This window comes from Nelumbo lutea, chromosome 4 (genome assembly GCF_056320005.1).
Source record: "Nelumbo lutea isolate HS-2025 chromosome 4, American lotus-T2T, whole genome shotgun sequence".
NCBI classification, from domain to species: Eukaryota; Viridiplantae; Streptophyta; class Magnoliopsida; order Proteales; family Nelumbonaceae; genus Nelumbo; species Nelumbo lutea.
This window is the reverse complement of record NC_142687.1, coordinates 47,586,283-47,606,043: the sequence shown is the minus strand read 5'-3', so window position 1 is coordinate 47,606,043 and position 19,761 is coordinate 47,586,283. Positions and strand designations below refer to the sequence as shown.

Here is a 19,761-nt window from a genome sequence, read left to right as displayed (position 1 = left end):
TGCATTAGAGAAAAGAAAATTAAGAAAAAGAAGGAAATGCACATTTTTAACAAGAAGCTCAATATTGCAAAAAGTCCAATGTATATTCATTTCAATTTCCTTTACAAAAAGAGCCCTCTAATGGGGGAGGCCGAGCCCCTTATGAAAAGTATATCAAAAAGAAAAAGAAACAAAAAGTATGTTCAAAAGCCTTTGAAGAAGGGAGCCTTAGCCATAGACAAGCATCCTCACTCGGTCCCAATATCAACGTGCTCATCGGCTGCCACCTCTTGCTGCGTGGGCTGTTGAGCGCCGTCTTGGCCTTTGGCTGCACCTGCTACATTGGCTATCTACTGACTCAAAAGACGATGACCCAGTTGATTGATGTCGAAGTTAGGAAAGAACAACGTCATCACTTGAGCTTTGGGGTCCTTGATCCCCTCTAGATAGGAGGCAGCACTGAACTCGGCCAATTCCTCCTTATGGGCCTCCAAGGTCTTGTGCTCCTCCATGGTTCGGTGGATGCTTCTTGAAGGTCCTTCTCCACCTCATCCAACGAAGCCTTAGCGGCCCTCAACTGGTCCCTATTGGCAGCCACATCGTCCTTGAGCTTGTTACGATGCTCGTATTACCCATGAGCCATCTCAGTAGTGGCTCTCGGTTGGCCTGCTCCTTGGCTAAGTGGTGTTTCAACTGCTCGATCTCTTCTTGTGACGTCTACAGTTACTGTATTATCACCTCCATCTTGTTGCAGAGGCCAGCAACGCAAGAAGATGTCTACGAAGACACAAAGAACTAATGTTAGTTAGAAAAGTCTAAGGTAGAAAGTCGTGTCATAAAGCAAGTAAAGGTTCAGGCTTACCTCGGCCAACTAGTCATGTAACGTGTCTCGGACAGCTTGTGGAGAGACCTAGGTACACAATTGATGGTCCCTAGCAGACAACATGCCAGTGATTAATGTGCGATCGACACCTGCATTGCTCAATGTGTCTCCCTCCCTAACGCTCCTGCACGGGTGGAACACCCGGCGCGTCGACAACGGCATATCCTCTCGCGGGTCTGAGGAGTGAGACCTCAACTGCCGAGATCCCCTGACAACACCTTTAGCTCGGCAGTCCCTCATCGTGACTTTCTTCGTCCTTGTGTCGAGAGGGACTATGGCCACCTTCCTCTTCTTGACCTCGGTGTTCCCCTTTGGCTGAGGCAGATCCATTGTTCGGCTTCCGATGATGTCCCCTCGGCCAGACCCTTCCTCGACTTGGCCATCACAACTTGCAGTTGCCTCTCCTTCAAGCCATTGTCCATCTTTGCAAGCAATAAGAAGAGTTGACATTAGAAGAACAATGATAAATGCTAAAGAAGTGACACAACTAGCCAACAAGAAGAGTTCCCATACCAATGGGGGTAGGATTGAGGCCAGCCAATACCAAGGCCTCCTCCACTAAGGGACTAGCATGGATTGTCCCAATCTGCTGAAGCCGATTCATCATAGTTGACTCATCCTTGTTGTTGTATGGTCTGATCCTTTCGCCAACAAGTGTGGCGTTCCCCAGTCGATCTGAAAGGACCAACCTTGTGGACAGATAATGAAGAAGAACTTCTTCTATTTGTGGACAAACAACAAATTGTCCACTATCCTACCCCATCGGCTTTGGAAGTACCACAAGCCTTCCCTGTCAGGATGCTTCCTCAATAAGAACAAACCCCAAAAGATGCTCAGGGTCACGATCACATCTCAAAGGTAGGCCATCACCAACTTGGCCACTATGGTCCTAATGGCGTTTGGGGCAAGTTGGCTAAGGGAAAGGTTAAAGTAATTAAGGATGTCTAGGATAGGGGAGGCAAAGAGAAATAGAGGCTGAAGTGGAGGTAGTGCTCATGGACACACACCTCCTCCTCGGGGATACCACGGCCGAACATCGACACAGGGGACTCTAACCCTATAGCCCCCAAGATATGGTACATTCTGGACAGTGGTCTCACAGGCTCTTTGTAGAGTTCACTACCAAAGTTGGAGCGGGGGGTAATGCATCAACGTCATGCCTCAACGTTTGGCCTTAACTCGCTCCTCGGGTGTAGGATCCTCAGCCTCCTCTGGAGCCACCACTTTGGGAAGCTTAGGGGCATTCCCCATGGTGTTAGGCCTTGGTCTCGTAGAGCCAATACTTTCATCGGGAGAGCCACCACTTTAGGGCGGTCCTCTCCCTTAGCACCTAAACGCTAGGTGCCTGAGGGGAGCTCTCAAGTCTAGAGTCTAAGGCTGGCATATTGAAGACGAGAGTCCTTTGCCTAGTGTTCATTCAAACAAGACTTGGGGAATTAGTTGTTGGTAGCCGAAGTCTCTAATTGCATGTGAAAAATCAAGGATCGAGAAAATGGTGAAAACTCTCTCAACCAACCTCCTAATTTAAAGAAAAACATACGATTTAGATCCCTTTTATCCAATGGCCATAGACTAGATGATCTGATAGCCTGAACTGACAGGCTCCACATGGCATCGACCTTGGGAAGACGAAATGGTGTCGAAGGAAGGTGCCGGTTTACCTGTTAGCTCTGGGTCAAGAATGGACCAAACTGGATGCCCCTCTGTGCCATTTCACACACGGTCCCGACCGGTCAAAACCAACGCTCGTCTTGTGTATGGACATGCATTGGATGACATTGACACCTATGTGGGGCACGACTAATGAACGTAGACATCCCATACCCGTACAGGCCACGGTCACGCGTTCTTGACCCATAACAATCCTCCACCAATATGGAGAGTGAACAGAGAAGCAGTCACCACATAGTTGCCAAGAAGTGTCCCCTACAACTAAGGTTGGCACCTCCACACAGCACCTTGGTACTCTCTTCATCCAAGGCTGAAGCCTCTGTACAACTCTATGGTTCTCTTTTTGGTTGAAGCTGAGGTCTCCACACTACACGTCATCAAACCTTGATCACTAAGGCCACGAGAGTGGGGGCAAGTGATGTAGGGATACTTGGCTGGCCAAAGATTGTGCCACAAGGCATTAACCAGACCAAATCCCTATTGCACATTACCAACTGCTTCCAACCACTCCTAAGGTAAGGTTAGCTATAAAAGGGGGCACTCACTTCAAGGTAAAGATCTAGATTGCCATTCTTGGCCATTAAGACCTAAACTCTAAGCTCTTATCTCTTGCATAGCCCAACCCTCTCTAAGTACTCGGCTAACGTGTGTTCTTCTCTTAATTTTAGATTAGACCAGTCGGCCCCATATCTGGCAGGAACAGGAACTAATGACACCAATGTGATCTTAATCATTAGTTCCAAATTCCCCATGAATTTCACTCTTGACCTTAGCTAGATGCTTATTTGCACTATTAGAACCATGTATACAATCCCTTTGTGAACTTACTAGGTTGTTATCCAAATGTTCAACACAGGAAAAGTTGACACTTGAGGGTGTTGAGGCAAGTTGTGGGCATGAGCAGCTGGTGAATTTAGACCAACAACCTTACCTTAAAGTGTCATTTGATATAAGCAGGTAAGTTTATTTGTTTGAGCTTCTTGCCTATTTCAACCTCCAAGCAAGTCTATTGTATCTTTACTCATTGGAAATTCAACAATGTTCACTTCAGGAATTTTACTAGCATTACAATTTATGTCATCCCCAAAGGTAGGGGTAGATTTGAACCGAGTCGAGCCAAACCGAATAGCTAGGTATTCGCACTCGGCTCGCCAAGGTAGTACAAGGCTCAAGCTCAGTTTGATCTAGAACCTTGAGCTTTAGCTTGGCTAAAGTCAAAAGCTCATAAGCTCAAGCTTGACTTGATAAAAATGTTTTATAAAAATAAAAAAAATTATATACAAGAAATATTTTTTATTTGATATTTAAAAAACTAAGAATTATAATAATTGGTTCTTCTTATATATAGAAACAAAAATATTATATCTATAAATTGGGCTCAAGCTTGGCTGTTATGTATGTATGTAGCTATTCGAGCTTGGCTCGAGCTCGGCTAGAAGCTCGGTTGAAACCGAGCCAAGTCAAGCTTTTCACGAGTCAAGCTCAAGTAGCTCATGAAGATTTTCAACTTTAAATTTGACAAAAGAGGCTAATAACCTAGCTTTGAGCATTAATCAAACATAGGTAAATCAATTGATAGCCCAAGTTAACTCATCCGAACTCAACCTCAATTACAACTACTTGGGGTTGGCTGGATGAACTATGGGTTATTGTTTTTATTAAGAATATTTTTATTTTTATTAAGAATATTAAACAGTTGGTGTTTTCAAAAGAATTTATTACATTTTTATAGATTATTTCATTTATTGTTATTCTTTTCATAAAATTGAAAGAAAATATTTAATTGTTTGTATTTATTACAAACGTTTCTTTCTTTCCTTTTTCTAGTCCCATGGTTCTAGCTAAGAGCATCTAGCTAGAATTTAAGTTCTTTGCATAATTTTTGTAAAAACTATGAAGATTGAGGTTCTATACTTAGTTGAAGTTCAACTGATATTTGTCACTAGACTAGTTGAGGGTTTGTCAATATTGACACAAATAAGATAAAGTGATCTTTTATGTGAATTGAAGAAGTTGGGAAGGGAAGAAGGATCGGGTTTGGGTTGGATGCCTGGACAAGGGAGAATTCCCTTAAAGGGTATGTTTCCCACCTTGTTCAGTTTGGCTGAAGATAAAGAAGTAGTGGTAGCAGATACATTTATGATAAGGGATAATGCTATTTACTAGGCTCTAACCTTTAGAAGGGACTTCAATGATTGGGAATTTCTTTGTTTTTCTTTAATCTCAAGTTTAGAATTTGCATTCAGAGGATTCTTTAGTGTGGAAAGGGAACAAAAGTGGGGTGTTTTCAGTTCCACCAAATAATTTTTAGGGACCTTGTGTATGTGCTACTATAGGCTCCACCAAATATTTTTTAGGGACCTGGTTGGTTTCCTAGTAAGTTAATTTTGGAAAGGGGATGGCAAAAGGGCTTCAAGGTGGAAAGTTAATGGGCCTAAGAGGCGGGTGGTGGGGGAATACTTGGCAATATTGATTTTTGGGCAAGGGGAAAGAAATAACGAGAGGGGGCCTTCTAGGCTCTAGGGTAAGGGCAAAAGTGTCAAGTTGAGTTACTGGATAGTTCAGGATGATGGGATTCTCCATAAGGACTATGACTTCCTTGGGATCAACAAACATCTCCCCAGATTCTATGAGGTTGATGGATGAACTAGGACTAGCTCTATGGTCGGGTAAAGGGTTTTGTGTTATGCCCATAACTGGTTGAGGAGGTCGGTCTCGTACCAGATTAAAGGTAATCAGGTTTTGATCAATCAAGTCTTGGATGGCAAATTTTAAAGGCCAACAATGGTTTGTGGTATGGCTGGGTCCCTAGTGGAATGTGAAGTATGCATTCTCGTCGTAATTCCTCGACTTGGGTTCCGTCAAGGTTCGATGTATTAGCCTGTGTCAATGGTTTTTTTTCTATGTTTTACTTAGTTTTTTCCAAATCAATTCAGAGGGGCCGGTTTAAGGCCCAACTACCCTCTGAACCAGTGGTTGACCTGATACAACCCTTGTAGGGGCGTACCATGAAGCCGCCGATACGATATGTATCAACTGATACGGGTCGATACTTTGAATATTGGGTTCTGTAGGTGGCCTCCACTTCAACAACTGCAATTATCCTTCTTTGACCAAGGTGGGAAATAGTTGATAGTATGGGTAAGGAATTCAGGTTAGCTCTCTCCTTTCCCTGTGAGGGCGAGGGGGAGTTGTTGGGGGATAGGCAACAGGAGGCACGTTATTGTACTTGAGAGGAGGGTACCAGGGGTTTCTTGGAGGTGTAGGCTAGTAGGGCGTTGCAGGGTGAGGTGGTTGTGGACTTGTGGTTAAGGTGGGAGGTTCATTACAAGGGTGGTCTAACAGGTGAGGGATCGATTTGAACAACGACTACAAAGTTAGTTTGGGGAAAGGTAGATGGCTGAGCAACTCCATAGGTGGAGATTGTATTTACTCCGATCTCCTTGGTCTAGGGGTAGGGGTAGATTCTAGCCTAGTTGAATAGCTAGCTATTTGAGCTCAACTTGAGAAAAATGTTTTATAAAAATAAAAATTATATATATAAAAATATTTTTTATTTGATATTTAAAAAATTAAGAATTATAATAATTAGTTATTATTATATAAAAATACAAATATTATATCTATAATAATAATAATAATAATATATGTATGCATGCATGCATGTATGTATGTATGTATGTATGTATGTATGTAGCTATTCGAGCTCGACTCGCGAGGCTTTATCAGGCTCGAGCTTGGCTCGACTAATAAACGGGCCTGTAAATTGGGCTTGAGTTTGGTAGGAAGCTTGGTTGAAACTAAGCCAAGCTGAGCTTTTCATGAGTCGAGGAGTAGAACTAGGTGAGCTTCCTGCCCCAACTATTACCAAATTCATGCGCTCGTGACGCATTGACTCCTCTGTCCTCATGACACCTCTGACAACATCACTAAAGTCTCTCAACGGCTAGGTCACCAATAATGTGTGATATGGATCCTTTAGTGCTTTGATAAAGGTCTGAACCATTTCTTCTTTATGCATGGGATGGTAGAGTTTGGCCGCCACCTCACGCCATTGGTAAGCATAGTCTAGAAAGTATTCCCCAGACTTCTGACTCATCAAATCAAGATCCACTTGGTATGGGACCAGCTTCATATTGTAGGAAAAATGGTTTAGGAAAGCCTCTAAAACCTTTTTCCATGACATTTTCTTCTCCTCCTCCAAATTTGCAAACATTGTTCTTGCACTACCTGTCAAACTTTTCTGAAACATTTGGATCAACAGCTTCTCATCAAACCCATATTGAAACATGTCTCCATAGAAAATTTTAAAGTGAGCTTGCGGGCATCCCTTCCCGTCATATTTCTCAAAATCGGGAATCTTAAACTTTTCAGACAGTTTGGCGTTAGGGTAGAGACATAACTCCTTAAAATCTATAACCCCCAAATTGTGGACCCCTTTCACTTGCCTCATCTCTTCTTTCAACTTTTCTACATATTGTCCTTTCATCTCTTGCATTAGTACTAGGTCAAATTAGAACTCCTTGCATATTGTCCTTTTTCTTATTATTTGTTAATTACTATTCTCCTATTAATTGTTAAGTCATGGTTAGTTTTTTTTTCTATTGGTTAATTTAATATGATATAGTTTTGTTTTCTTTTTCTTGGCTACATTAGAGTGTTATGTGTTTATCACTTTATTTTGTGCCCAAAAATTATTAAATAATCTTTGGGACATTGGTCAAGTAGAGGCTGGTTTAACTAGGTGCATGTGAGGTGCTTATGACTTCTCACACCGTACCTTGGTCCTTGGACCCTAAGAATTTCATCTCCATTGGGTAACGAGTCACCAAGAAAACAAATCATTTTTCTTCAAAAATTCCAAGTTTTCATAAATTCTCAATTCCCAAAAATTTAGGTGGTAACTCCATAATCCACTCCATTTTGTCCCCCTTTAGGTCAAGTAGCCACAGCCCTATTTCTAGATGATAAAGGAGATGGCCTTTCCTTCCTGCAACTATTATGATTTTAGAATAAGGTGCAACTACAAGAGACTACCATTTCAAATTACCAATTCCTTCCTCTAAAAATGTCTACCTTTGCCTTTTTTAGTGTTACTGCCTTCTTATTCATTTATAGGTGAATTCTTGATCCATTTGTGAGGGTACTAAAAAACATTTATGGTAATAGGATCGTAAGAAGTTTTTTTTTTTTTTTTTTTTTTTTTTTCTTGTAGAACAAAAGAATAATGAAGATAAAAGCACTTACAAATTACCTAGTTCATGACAACACTACAAATTTCAACTTTCATTAAGCCAAATAAAGTTACCACATGAAACACTAAAACCATTACATACAAAACCAAACAGAGCACTCTTAGAAACATTACCTCCATTAAAAACAAAGAAAGACAAAACTCCTTGGAACCCTAAAACTAAGACCACAAGATACTGTGACACTAAGAAACAACTCGGGTTAACACTCCTAAAATTTCAAGTCTAATTGCCACTAATTGAATATCATCCTTCGTCATGATCATCTTCCACTTCAATCACTACAATTTCAAGTTCAGCAAACGATTTTTCAAGTTTGAAATCTCAACCCTCAGTCCTTTAACATGATTTTCAAATTGCCTACACCTCCAACTATAGCTTTCTAATTATTCATAGTTGACATAAAAATTTTTTATGTTAAAGAAATCAATTATTTTTTTCACAGCTTTCATGCAGGCATCTTATTCTGATTCCTTGTTAGGTGTTAATTTTCCATAAAATCTCAAATTACATTCTTTAAGTCTAGAAATAATTGTAGCTCTCTAAAGTCTTTACCAACATCCTCAACGATCTTTCTTAGAGGTGAAATTCACAATCAAATACTTAACTAATTCAACACGTTCTTGATGGAAATACTGACTTCGTCAGATACGAACATTATTTTTGTAAAGACACCAAATCAAACAAAAGAAACTATGCATATACTAAAATTGCCTCATATATACAACTTGTCAACTATAAGTATTTTTTGATATTCTAGATATAATAAAGACAAAAACAGATTATACACGCAATTAATTATATGAAATTGAAACAGAAAATGAAGGATTTCAAATAATAAAAGTAGTCTACATAGATTCGGTTAGGCATGCATTTCACAAACAAACACAAGCCACATGTTCTTGGTTTAAGCATGCATTTCACAAACAGACACAGGTCACATGGTCTCGGTTAGGGTTTTTCATTTCAACTTTGATATTTATTTATCGGAAAAGGCATGAGAAGGCAGAGAGAAGGATTTGGAATCAATTTAATTTGGTTATTTATTTAATAGAAAAAACAGGATAAAGAGATAGAAAAAAATAAAGGATTTAAAATATGTAAGAGTACATGAAATCGACTAAACATGCATTTATCAAATGAACCAAGGCTTTGCTCAGTTTACAAATACATGAATAATACACTACATTGAAATTGAAATTGAAAAATGAAAAATGAATTAAAAAAAATTAAAAAGGAAAAGAGAAACTTCTCACCCCTTCTTAATAATTGTTATCAATCAATTATTTAAAAGCAATCATATATGACTTTTTTGCCCTCGCATAGCATTCACGAAGAAGTTAAATATAGGGCTATAGTTGTCTAGACACTACATCTTTTCAACTCAATTAAAGAAATCATACTTGCCTTTTTTACCCTTCATTTTATATCAACAAATCTATACACGAAGGGGTAAATTTTGCCCTTAATTTTATATGTGCAGTTAAGGCCCTCTCCTTGGATTTGGAATCTCCTTGGTGAATCCTCACCATTGTCCAAGATTGTAAAACTCTTCTTTCAGAGTTTACCACCCTTATGGTTCATTATACATCTCGCTCTTGTAATAAGGCAACCCATGAGCTAGCCCACTATGCCATTAGGCACCGTCACTCAATCACCTGATCCTTACCTCCGGACTTCATAAGGTCTATGGTTCTAAATGAGATGTAACTTTGATTGATTGTTGAATTGAATTTGCCTGCAAAATGTCTAGATTATCTAAATGGATCATTTGAACCAAAAATAGTTGGATCAGGATCAGGTTTTGGACCTTCACAGTCCACAATTATAATTATGTTTCAAGGTGGAATTAGATTTTACGATAAATGGCACATTACCACCTTGTACATCTAGGGCAATGATACTTACCCCGCTCAAACTTTCATTTATGACAAAGATCCTTCTAAACTTTTAAATTTTGACATTTTGCCCCTTGCCGTTACCTAGATTATGGAATAAATTAATTACTAAAATATCTTTTAAATATTTGTATGGACAAGAAGTCATTTAAAAATGACAACATGGACGAGACAAAGCACATTATTTTTCTCACCCAAAGTGGGCGAGGAAGAAGAAGAAACATAAATAAAACGGTTTATACAAATATGTGAGTGGGGAAATGGTCCCACAAATTAAGCAAAGGATACTTTAGGGATTTAGAAATGTTTAACAAGCAAATGACAACCACATGAGAATCTTGTTTGAAGTTAGCTGATAGCTAGAATGCTAATGGAGGGGACAAAGTGTTGGGATCTGAAAATTCAAGGGGTCTTTGTTGCAAATGAATGTTGAGGGAGGTAAGTGTCACTACACCCAAAAGTATAGTGTGGCCTTCTATAATTTACCCTAAGGCTCAGTTTGGAAGGAGTACAAATACAAATTTGTAGAGTATAAAACCTTACATTTTATATTATTTTGCATGTATTTGTACTGTACATATTTGTATTTGTACTCCTTCCAAACTGAGCCCAAATTTTAAAAGACTAATTTAGGAGCACATGCAAGTAAATATTAATTGTTGATGCTTGGATTGGCTGAGGACAACGCAGTAAATTTGCTTAGCTTCCTAGATGGCCTGGCTAGTGCATGGATCCGAGGGCGCTGAGGCACTTCGGGCTAGAGGAGCCTGAAGTGCGCTGCGACGAGGGCTGATGAAGTCTGCCTGAGGTCAGCTGAGGCCGAGGTTCGAGGAGTAAGGAGGGCGGACAAGGTTCGAGGAGCTTGGACGAGGTCGCCAGAAAGGTAGAGAGTAAGAGAGTTTGAGAGAATGAGAGTCTGGGCTCCAGTTACAAATCCTTTACCTTTGGGGAGTCATGCTCTATTTATACTTGAGGTTGCCTGATAGCGGACACATGCAGACAGTTAGGATGCGATCTGGCTCTGACAGGGTGGTCATCCGAGCCCACTACATGTAGTTGCCCCATTGGTCCCGCACTGGGCGTCGAACTCCGCTCTACCAGATGTGTTGATTGACTCCACACTGTGCCACGTGTCGACATGCCACAGGCCTGCCGAAAGCGTCTACATCATTTGCCCACCACTCTCGAGGCCGTGGTGGAGGTCTTAGCTGAGGACCTCGACTTTGGCTAAAGAGAGTGTCATTCTTGTTGGGAGGTGCTAAGCGACCTTTTACGATGAGTACCTTAGATGTAGGCAGGCTGGAGAGAGCAGGCTTTGGGCGTAGAGGTGCTGGTGCTGACATCGTAGCTGTAGAGGATATCCCGGCCTGGGAGCGTGGAGACGTCTGCTATGGTTGAGGCCTCGTCGGTGGTAGTTTGGCCCATGAGCGCGCAGATGTTGTCCTTAGCTTCGAGGGGCTTCCGTTGGCTTGCTGTGCTAATTCTGCTCCTTGAGGAGGTTGTGGAGGGCCGAAGAGTGCAGAGGTATTGGCCCCGACTCCAAAGAGCTCAGTATCGTGTTTCCTATAGGTACGAGGCGTGGGTAACCCCTAGTCATGTTTTTCAGATGAGCTGATGAGTCTATGCATGGGCCAGGCGTCGGATTCTGGCTAGTCACCACCGTTTGAGGTGTACACGACGAGTGGATGTGTTGTGACCGTGTACGAGATGAGTTCTGGTAGGTCTCGGCATTGAAGGTCTAGACCGTGCCCAAGGTGGGTGTCGGGTCGCGACAATACATGAGATGGCGGCGACGCTCCCTTGTATCCGGTGCAGAGGGCTGGTCATTCAGGTCAACTTGGTGGGGAGTTGAGCTATGCCCTTAGTGGCGTAGGATTCCTATTGTTGGCCAAACAAGTCAGCTCACTTCCCCGTTGATAAGCAGTAGTTAGCTCATGCTTGCGTAAGGATGTCATTGAACGCCAGGAACTTTTGATGTTGGAGAGGGCATTGGCGAGGGCCCGTTTGGCAGACAGGTCAAGAGGGCTCCTCGGCTAGGTGGGTACCTTAGCCAGGAGGGTGCCTCGGCCAGGAGGGTGCCTCGGCCAATAGGGTACCTCGGCCAGGAGGGTACCTCTGCCAGTAGGGTGCTTTGGCCAAGAGGGTGCCTTGGTCAAGAGGGCGCCTCAGCCAAAGAAGGTTCCTTGGCCAAGAGGGTGCCTCGCTCTGTTGCTTGGAGGATTCTTTTGTTGACGATTGCGCTTTTGTTGTGGGTTTCTTGTCATGCCATCATTTTGCGGCTTCTATGCAAGGAGGGCGATAGACGTAAAGTTGCAAGTGTCCAGGGTGATGCTGCCCTGAGTTGAGAGGCGCGCATCCGTCGAGAGGCAGTTAGAGAGGACCGCTAAGGAGGTGCGGCCGGCATCCGCAGTGAGGATGTTCCGAGTTGAGGCGATGTCACCGGCAAGGAAGGGCCGCCAAGGTGTGAAGGTAACGGAGTCCCAATGTGAGGGAGCGAGGTTGCGATACAGTCGGTGTGTGGGTGTGATGGTGCCCCAAGCTAAGGTGCGGGAGCGAGGTGAGCCTATTCTTGCCCAATGTGGAGTTTTTGCATATCTTCTGCCTTTGCTGTAGTTGCATTTCTTCTGTGTAGGGGTTGGTGCCCCCTTTCGAGAGGTCACATGTTGCAAAAATTCACCGCTCAATAACCCATTTGCTCAATCACCCAAGTGGGTAAGGTTGAGTCCTCGCTTTGCTGCCAAAAACATGGGGCCCCCTTCCTCATCGAGAAGGAAAGGGAGGCGCACGCCGTAACTGTCTTGGCTACCCATCCTATGGGGGATAGGGCACGTGAACCTGCGTGCGACCGAGGCTACGTAGAGCTCGGCCAGCGCTGCAGGATGTCTTGGTCTCAGTGAGGTGGTGTTGTTCCCTTCAACATGTTTGTTTTGTAATGAATTGAGCCAAGTGGAGGGCTGATGCCAGCTTTTGAGCCTAGATGAGGACTCACTCACTTGGAGGGTCTCTCCAAGGATGAAGCCAAAATCAAGGGCCGATATGTCAACTACGGCCAAGGTCGAATAGGTCTCCTGTTACGAGGGGCAAGCAAGCGTGTGACCTCTAGTGGGTCGTATGCCTTGGGCCGACATCCGGTCCGGGCATGTAACCTTGGTGAAGATTGTATTCTGCGGCTAGTTGATCATCCGAGGGCGTGTGGCCTCCGAAGGGTTGTATGCCTTGGGTCGACGTCTGGTCTAGGCGTGTAACCTTGGTGAAGGTTGTATGCTACAGCCAGGCGGTCGACCGAGGTGAGGGACCTAGTGACTACGCATTTGAACTTTAAGGGTCGTGTGGTTTGGACCGAGATCCAATCTGAGTGTGTAACCTTGGTGAAGGTTGTGTGTTATGGAAGGGCACTCGGTCGAGACAATAACATATACACTGAGGATTTGAGGTGAGGTAAGAGGAACTTGCTTTATTACAAAATGTTTACATGGTCAGCCGAGGCTGAGCTCTTGAGGTTACATGGTCTGACCTACGGGCATGCCCGAGGCTGAGATGTTGATGTTGAGTGACTGATTACAATCGTTGCTGCTGGGGCAAGGTGATAAGGTTAGTGTCAACGTACTACCTTAGATATCCGTGGCAGATTAGGGACTCAATCTCGTCTTGGAGGTCGTAACAGTCCTCAGTGTCATGGCCGGTGTCACGGTGAAATGTGCAGTATTTTGTTGGGTCACCCCTCTTGGGGTTCCTCTTTCTCTTCCTAGGCCACTTCATATACTCCTCCCCTCCTACTTGCATGAGGAAGTATGCTCGGGTGGAGTTGAGCGGTGTGTACTGGTTGTTGGATGAGACCGACGGCTTTTTGTTGTTGTTGTTGTTGCCATAACTATCTTCACGTCGGTGGTCGCCATGGTCGTGGTCGGTGGTGATGTACTTCTATGCCCTTTTCAAAAATTCCGCCTTGGTTCTGGACCGGTGTCTTGGTGAAAGAGCACTTGACCCGGGGAGGAGGCCTTGGATTGTTGCATGCATGGAGACCATGGGGTTGAGGTCGCAGACCTCGAATTCTTCTTTCTTGAAGCGGTCGAGGTACGACCGCAGACTCTCACCATGTTGTAGTTGGATGGCCATGAGTGAGACGATGCTCTTTTGGCATCGTCGGCTACTGATGAAGTGGGCGAGGAAGAGGTTGGCGAACTGGTCCCAAGAGCTGATGGAGCAAGGTGGGAGCCTGGAGAACTAGCGCCGAGCTACCCCCTTGAAGGTCACTTGGAAGGCTCGGCACATCAATGTGTCAGAGTACCCATACAGGAGCATGAGTGCCTAGAATCTCTCCAGGTGTTCGTTTGCGTCCGAGGTGCCATCTTACGTCTCCTATGTGGGAGCTTTGAAATGCTGTGGAAGAGGTTCCAAGGTGATGGCGGTAGTGAAGGTGTGTATCCTAGTGGAGGGATACTGATTAGCCGAGGTGTCACCTCGATTCTCCTTGACTTGCCGAATTTTGTCCTTCATCTTGCTGAGTTGTGCCTGTAAGTCGACCATTGCTGGCCGACGAGTACCTCGGCTTTGTCCTAGTCTCCTCGGTAGTGGGATAGGTCGGCTGCGTCTAGACCTGTTCATGGGCAGGGTAACCCAATGGCCCGGCCTGCGCCCCGGTCGGGCTTGGTCATGCAATTAAGCCCGCGGTCCTTACCTCGGGATTTGTTAAAAAAGCCCAACCCGACTCGACTCAGCATTATATATTTTATAAAATATATAATATGTATTTTATATATTATATAAAATATATAAATAATATAATATTTATTAAAATATATATTTATAATTTAATATATACATTTTTTATTCTTTTCTTTATAATCTCTCTCTCTCTCTTCAGCCGCTTCAGTAGTAGTAATAGTATGGGCTAAATTTTAGGCTTGAGCCCAGGCCCAGGCTTCAGGCTTTTTATGAGGGCCGGGCTCGGGCCCAAGTTGTAGGCCTGATGGTCAGGTCGGGCTTAGGCTCAGGCCTTAGAAAAATCTGTTAATACAGATTGAAAGCCCGGCCCGGCCCATAAACAAGTCTAGCTACGTCTCGGTTCCTTTTGGCTCGTCGATTGTTGAGGTAGTCTTGGAGGTTCGAGGTGCAAGGTGAAGGTGGCTTACCTCGTCGGTGGTGGTTTTCTTGGCTTCGACGTCAGTTGCAAGACTGCGTTGATTCGTCCTCCCATCGACTGGGAGGCTGAAGGGTTCTCAGCGGCTGACTCACACTTCAGCCGCTTCTGCCAGACGTTAAGGGGTTGGTCCGGTAAGGTTTGACAGGGCGCTTAGCTGGCGGAGCCCATGAAAGGCATTTGCGGTGAAGCCCTAGGTTTCCAGTGGGGCGGCCACCTTACGAGCAACCTCCTGCCGATCGCCCCACCTCGTCCAACCTCTGCGTGAGGTGGTCAAGCTGGTCGAGGACCATTTGGAGTTCGTCCCTGGTAACCAAGTTTTGTAGAGTTCTCTTGTTTCTAGCCATTACGCTGGAAGTTGAGTTGTAGTGCTGGGGGGAAGGCTTAATAGTCGTTCCAACAAACGATGCCAATTTTTTATGCTTGGATTGATAAAGGACAACATAGTAAATTTGCTTAGCTTCCTGGATGGGCTGGCTAGTGCATGGATCTGAGGGCGCTGGGGCCGAGGGCTAGAGGAGCCCAAAGTGCATTGCGATGAGGCTCGATGAAGTCTACCCAAGGTCGGCTAAGGCCAAGTACTTGTGGGGAAGGGAACATCAAAGGCCTCGGGTGATAACCCGAGGCGGGGACTCCGATGGTCAAATTAGTGAGGGTGTAGCAAAGAGGGCAAACAAGGTCCGAGGAGCTCAGACGAGGTCGCCGGAAAGATAGAGAGTAAGAGAGTTGGAGAGAATGGGAGTCTGGTCTCCAGTTGCAGATCCTTTACCTTGGGGGATGGTCGGGATGCGATCTGGCCCCAACAGGGCGGTCATCTGAGCTCACTGCATGTAGTCGCGCCATTGGTCCCAGATTGGGTGCCGACCTTTGCCCTGGTAGACACGTTGATTAATTCCGCATTGTGCCACGTGTCGATATGCCGTAAGTGTACCGAAATACATCATTAATCATATATCATATATGATATTTGGCGATTGGATGATGACATTCTCTTGCATTTTAAGAGTTTGTTGTCATAGTAAAAGTTCAAATGCAACTACATTTAAAGCAAAACCTTGCATGTAGTATTTCTAAACATTTGTATTTGCAGTATACATTTGTATATATATATATATATTTATATTCGGTGCTATGCACCACTAAACTTCCCCTTGACCCCTTTTCTTTGGCTCCCCAAAGTGGTGGTTGCGGGATACGATTCCTTATGACTGCTGGAACCAACCAGACAATCCACCTCTCGGTTAGTTATACAAATCTGTATTTACACTTACCAAAGTGAGCCTAAAGTGAAATTGGAACCTTGGATAAAGGTACATTTTGCTCATTTTTTTCTTCTTGTGGAAGGAAGGTTTGGAGGTCATTTTCTGTCGCTTAATTGCTTGTTAATTAATTTCACTATAGATGTTCTCTCTTCTAGCTATCAATGCTTTTCATGATTCCACCTTTGCTTTACTTTTTTCTTTTGATTGCATATTATTATTAATGTATCAACTTTGCTTTTCTATATTTTTGAAAAGTCAATTAAAAAGAGAGTTTTCTTGGTAAGGAAAAAGAGAAAGGGATTGAGGTGGAAAATTCCCATTCAATCAATTACAAATGATATTTTTGGGTAAATTACAAATTATCACCCCATACTTTGGGGTAATGACACTTACCATCCTCAATTTTCATTTGTGACAAAGATCTTACTGAACTTTCAAATTCTAACACTTTACACCTCTATTAGTATTTCATCAGTTAACTTCAAGAAAGATTCTCATTTGACTGTTATATGATGTTTGTTAAACATTTCTAAATCCTAAGACTACCCTTTCCTTAATCTATTGGACCATTTTGTCTTTTCTCTTACATATTTGTACAAACGTTTTATTTATGCTTCTTTTTTTTCTTCTTTTTCATCCAAAGTGGGAAAAAAGAGATAACATGCATTGTCCTTGCCCCACACATTTTTGTCATTTTGGAATATCGTCCTTTTATCCATTTGAGTCTAAGAAAGGCATTTTAGTAAATTGATTTTTCCTGTCAATCTAGTTAACAGAAAGTGGGCAAAATGTTGGAATCTAAAAGTGTAGGGGTTTTATCTTAAGTAAAAGTTTGGGGACTAAGTGCTACTACCCCAAAATGTGTGGTGTAATATGTAACTATCTTTTCTTGTAAAATAAAAAGGGCCCAGAAAAATACATTACATTTTATTGCCAATGTACCTGGACAATGAGATCCAACTTTTCATCCATCAATGCAGCACTTTTGCACTTTTGACCAATTAGAACCTTCTTCTGATCGGAGGATATTTTGTTGTAGATCTAAGTGGGGGTTTGAGTTCCTTTGATTTTATTTGTTTTCCTTTTTTTCTTGGGATTTATCTGTTTTAGTGCAATTTTATTTGTACTAGTACACATGTATGAATGCGACAAATAAAAATGAATACAGTTTTTGGTTTTACTTTTGGATTGCCTTTTCTATTTTTCAGATTTTATTTTACTCCATATACGATTCCATTAGATAAGAGTCGAAGTGGTAAAAGCTGAAACAAAATAAAGAATATGCACTTCTATAGTTTTTGTGTCAATGTAAACGAAATTGCAATGCATTACAAACAAACTAGGTCTTAGGGTTGGGGTGTTAGAGAAGAAAAAAACCCAACTTTAATAATCAATATTTAAACTTTGCTAAATAACCACTTATCAATGTTTTTTCTTTTTTTTTTGATAAATTAAGTAAAACTTAGCTTTAATAATCATATAGCATATGTAGGCTTCAAGATTTGTGCTTTTAAAGCTCAAAAAACACACAAATTTAATTTAATCTGTGTGTGTATGTTTTGCTTTTAACTAGGGTTGTCAATAGACCAGTTTTGGATTGGACCCATCCAAACTAAAATCAATTTTGATGGATTAATTGGACCAGTCCAGATTTAATGGTCCAATATTTATTGGATTGGGTCAGATTTAATCCATTCATAATGAATTTATATTGGATTGGGTCGGGTTGAGTCAATATCTAATCTATTGATAGAAGGTAAGAATACAGGTGTTAATGGACATGGTTTGAATTATAATTCATCTAAATTAAAACAAATTTAAACAAATTGGGTGTCCATACATTGAATTGGAACATTGGATTGGACCGATGCACATTAGACTGGATCAGATTGAACCAAATCCAGTTCAATTAACACCCTTACTTTTCACAATCGAAATTTCAAAAACTAGATCCTATACGAAACCTTACATTCTAGAGCTGTCAATGGATTGTGTCTATCCTATAGAGCCACACCGACTGAACCGATTATATTGATCTTGCTTTCGTGGTTTATTTCCCAATTAATAACCAGGTTAGGATCATGGTGATGCTGGTTTCTAGGGATGATGAAATCATTATGGATTGAAAGGCTACATAAAGATTTCACCAAAAAAAAGTTATATAAAAGGCTATCACTGCCGATTTTTTGCTTTTTGAAAGAGTTGAAATGATAATGTTCTACATTCTTCTATAAAAATATATATAAAAAAAAAACTTATGCATTCCGTCCCTTTGATAGATCAGGTTTTCAATCTTCTAAGAGGGGAAGGAGATAATGAATTTGATATGCAAGTAGTTTGGAATCCTCCAAACGAGGAAATTAATTGACAAGGAGGAGTTTTTTTTTTTTTTTTTTTTTGAATAACAGTTTTTATGATGGACACGGTTTTGGCTAAACCCGATCCTCCCCAACTTATCCATTGATTTTGTTAAAAATACTTCGATCTATATATTTGGTCTTCCAAAACATATTAACATCTACCTCTTTTGTTTTATTTTCAATTATTGGAAAATTTGATGTTTATTCATGTTATTTTGGTCGTTTCATGATTATGTATGACATGAATTACTCTAATTATTGGAATTTTACAGTGTATGGTTTAAGGAAAAAGTAGGGGAAGGAGGGAAAGGTAGGAAACCTTTACAAACCATATATAGGTTTCTTTACTTCAACCATTTAGGTTAAATGGATAATTTCATGATGTCATACAGAAATAATACAAATTTAGAAATATAAAAAATACAAAAAAATATAGAAAAAAAAAAAGAAATTTTGAAAAAAAACTGGATATGTTTTAATTATTATATATTTGTCATATTAAAAAATAACTATGATAGAATAGACATAATTTTATTAATGATGGACATCAAATATACAACTTAAAACGGATGGAAAATTAAACAATCTTCCTATCTCGGGGGTGGGTTAATGGTTCAACCTTTTAGGTCAAATAGGTTAACTCATGATGTATAATTAAAAATAATTTTTTTTAAAATAGAATCATACAAAAGAATATGAAACAATTTTGGGCACATCTATAATATTATATATATACTAATAATATAAACAAAAAATATAATAAATAATAATTATTTTATCAATGGTATAAATGAAATGCAAAATTTAAAACTAGTTTGAAAATGAAACCATTTTCATATCTAGATAGTAGGTAGGTCAATGATCTAACATTTTAGGTCAAATGTTTCAATCTATGTTGTCATAACTAAGTAGCGAATATTAAATAAATACATACATAATACATAATACAAACATATATATATACTCAAAAAAATATAAGCTTTGTATAAAGCATTTTGATACAATTCTATTGTTATATATTCACCATATTAAACAAATATAAATGTGAAAATAAGAATTACTTTTATCGATGATGAAAATGAAATACATGATTTTCCATCCAAGTGGTGGGTTAGTGGTTAAACTATCTATGTCAAAAGGATGTTATTATTAAATAATAAAATACATGAAATTTTAGAAAATGTATAAATTTGTTGATAATTTTGGGTGCATTCTATAATATTATACATTCAATGATTCATCATATAAAAAGTGTGATTAATGTGAACTATTTTCATTAATGATAGAAATGGGATAAAAATTATGATAAAAATAAA

At 41.0% G+C, this 19,761-nt stretch overlaps 1 protein-coding gene across 1 annotated transcript; it reads right to left on the bottom strand.

Moving 5' to 3' along the window:
- Positions 1–6,479: 6,479 nt before the first annotated feature.
- LOC148855616 (uncharacterized) lies at positions 6,480–7,031 on the bottom strand. The gene has a single exon (XM_088984930.1). It carries the CDS (start codon positions 7,029–7,031, stop codon positions 6,480–6,482), a length of 552 nt encoding a protein of 183 aa, XP_088841056.1.
- Between the last annotated feature and the right edge of the window lie 12,730 nt (positions 7,032–19,761).

Coding starts and splice junctions, on each gene's coding strand:
- LOC148855616 (XM_088984930.1), bottom strand. CDS start 7,031: ATGCAAGAGATGAAAGGACAATATGTAGAAAAGTTGAAAGAAGAGATG.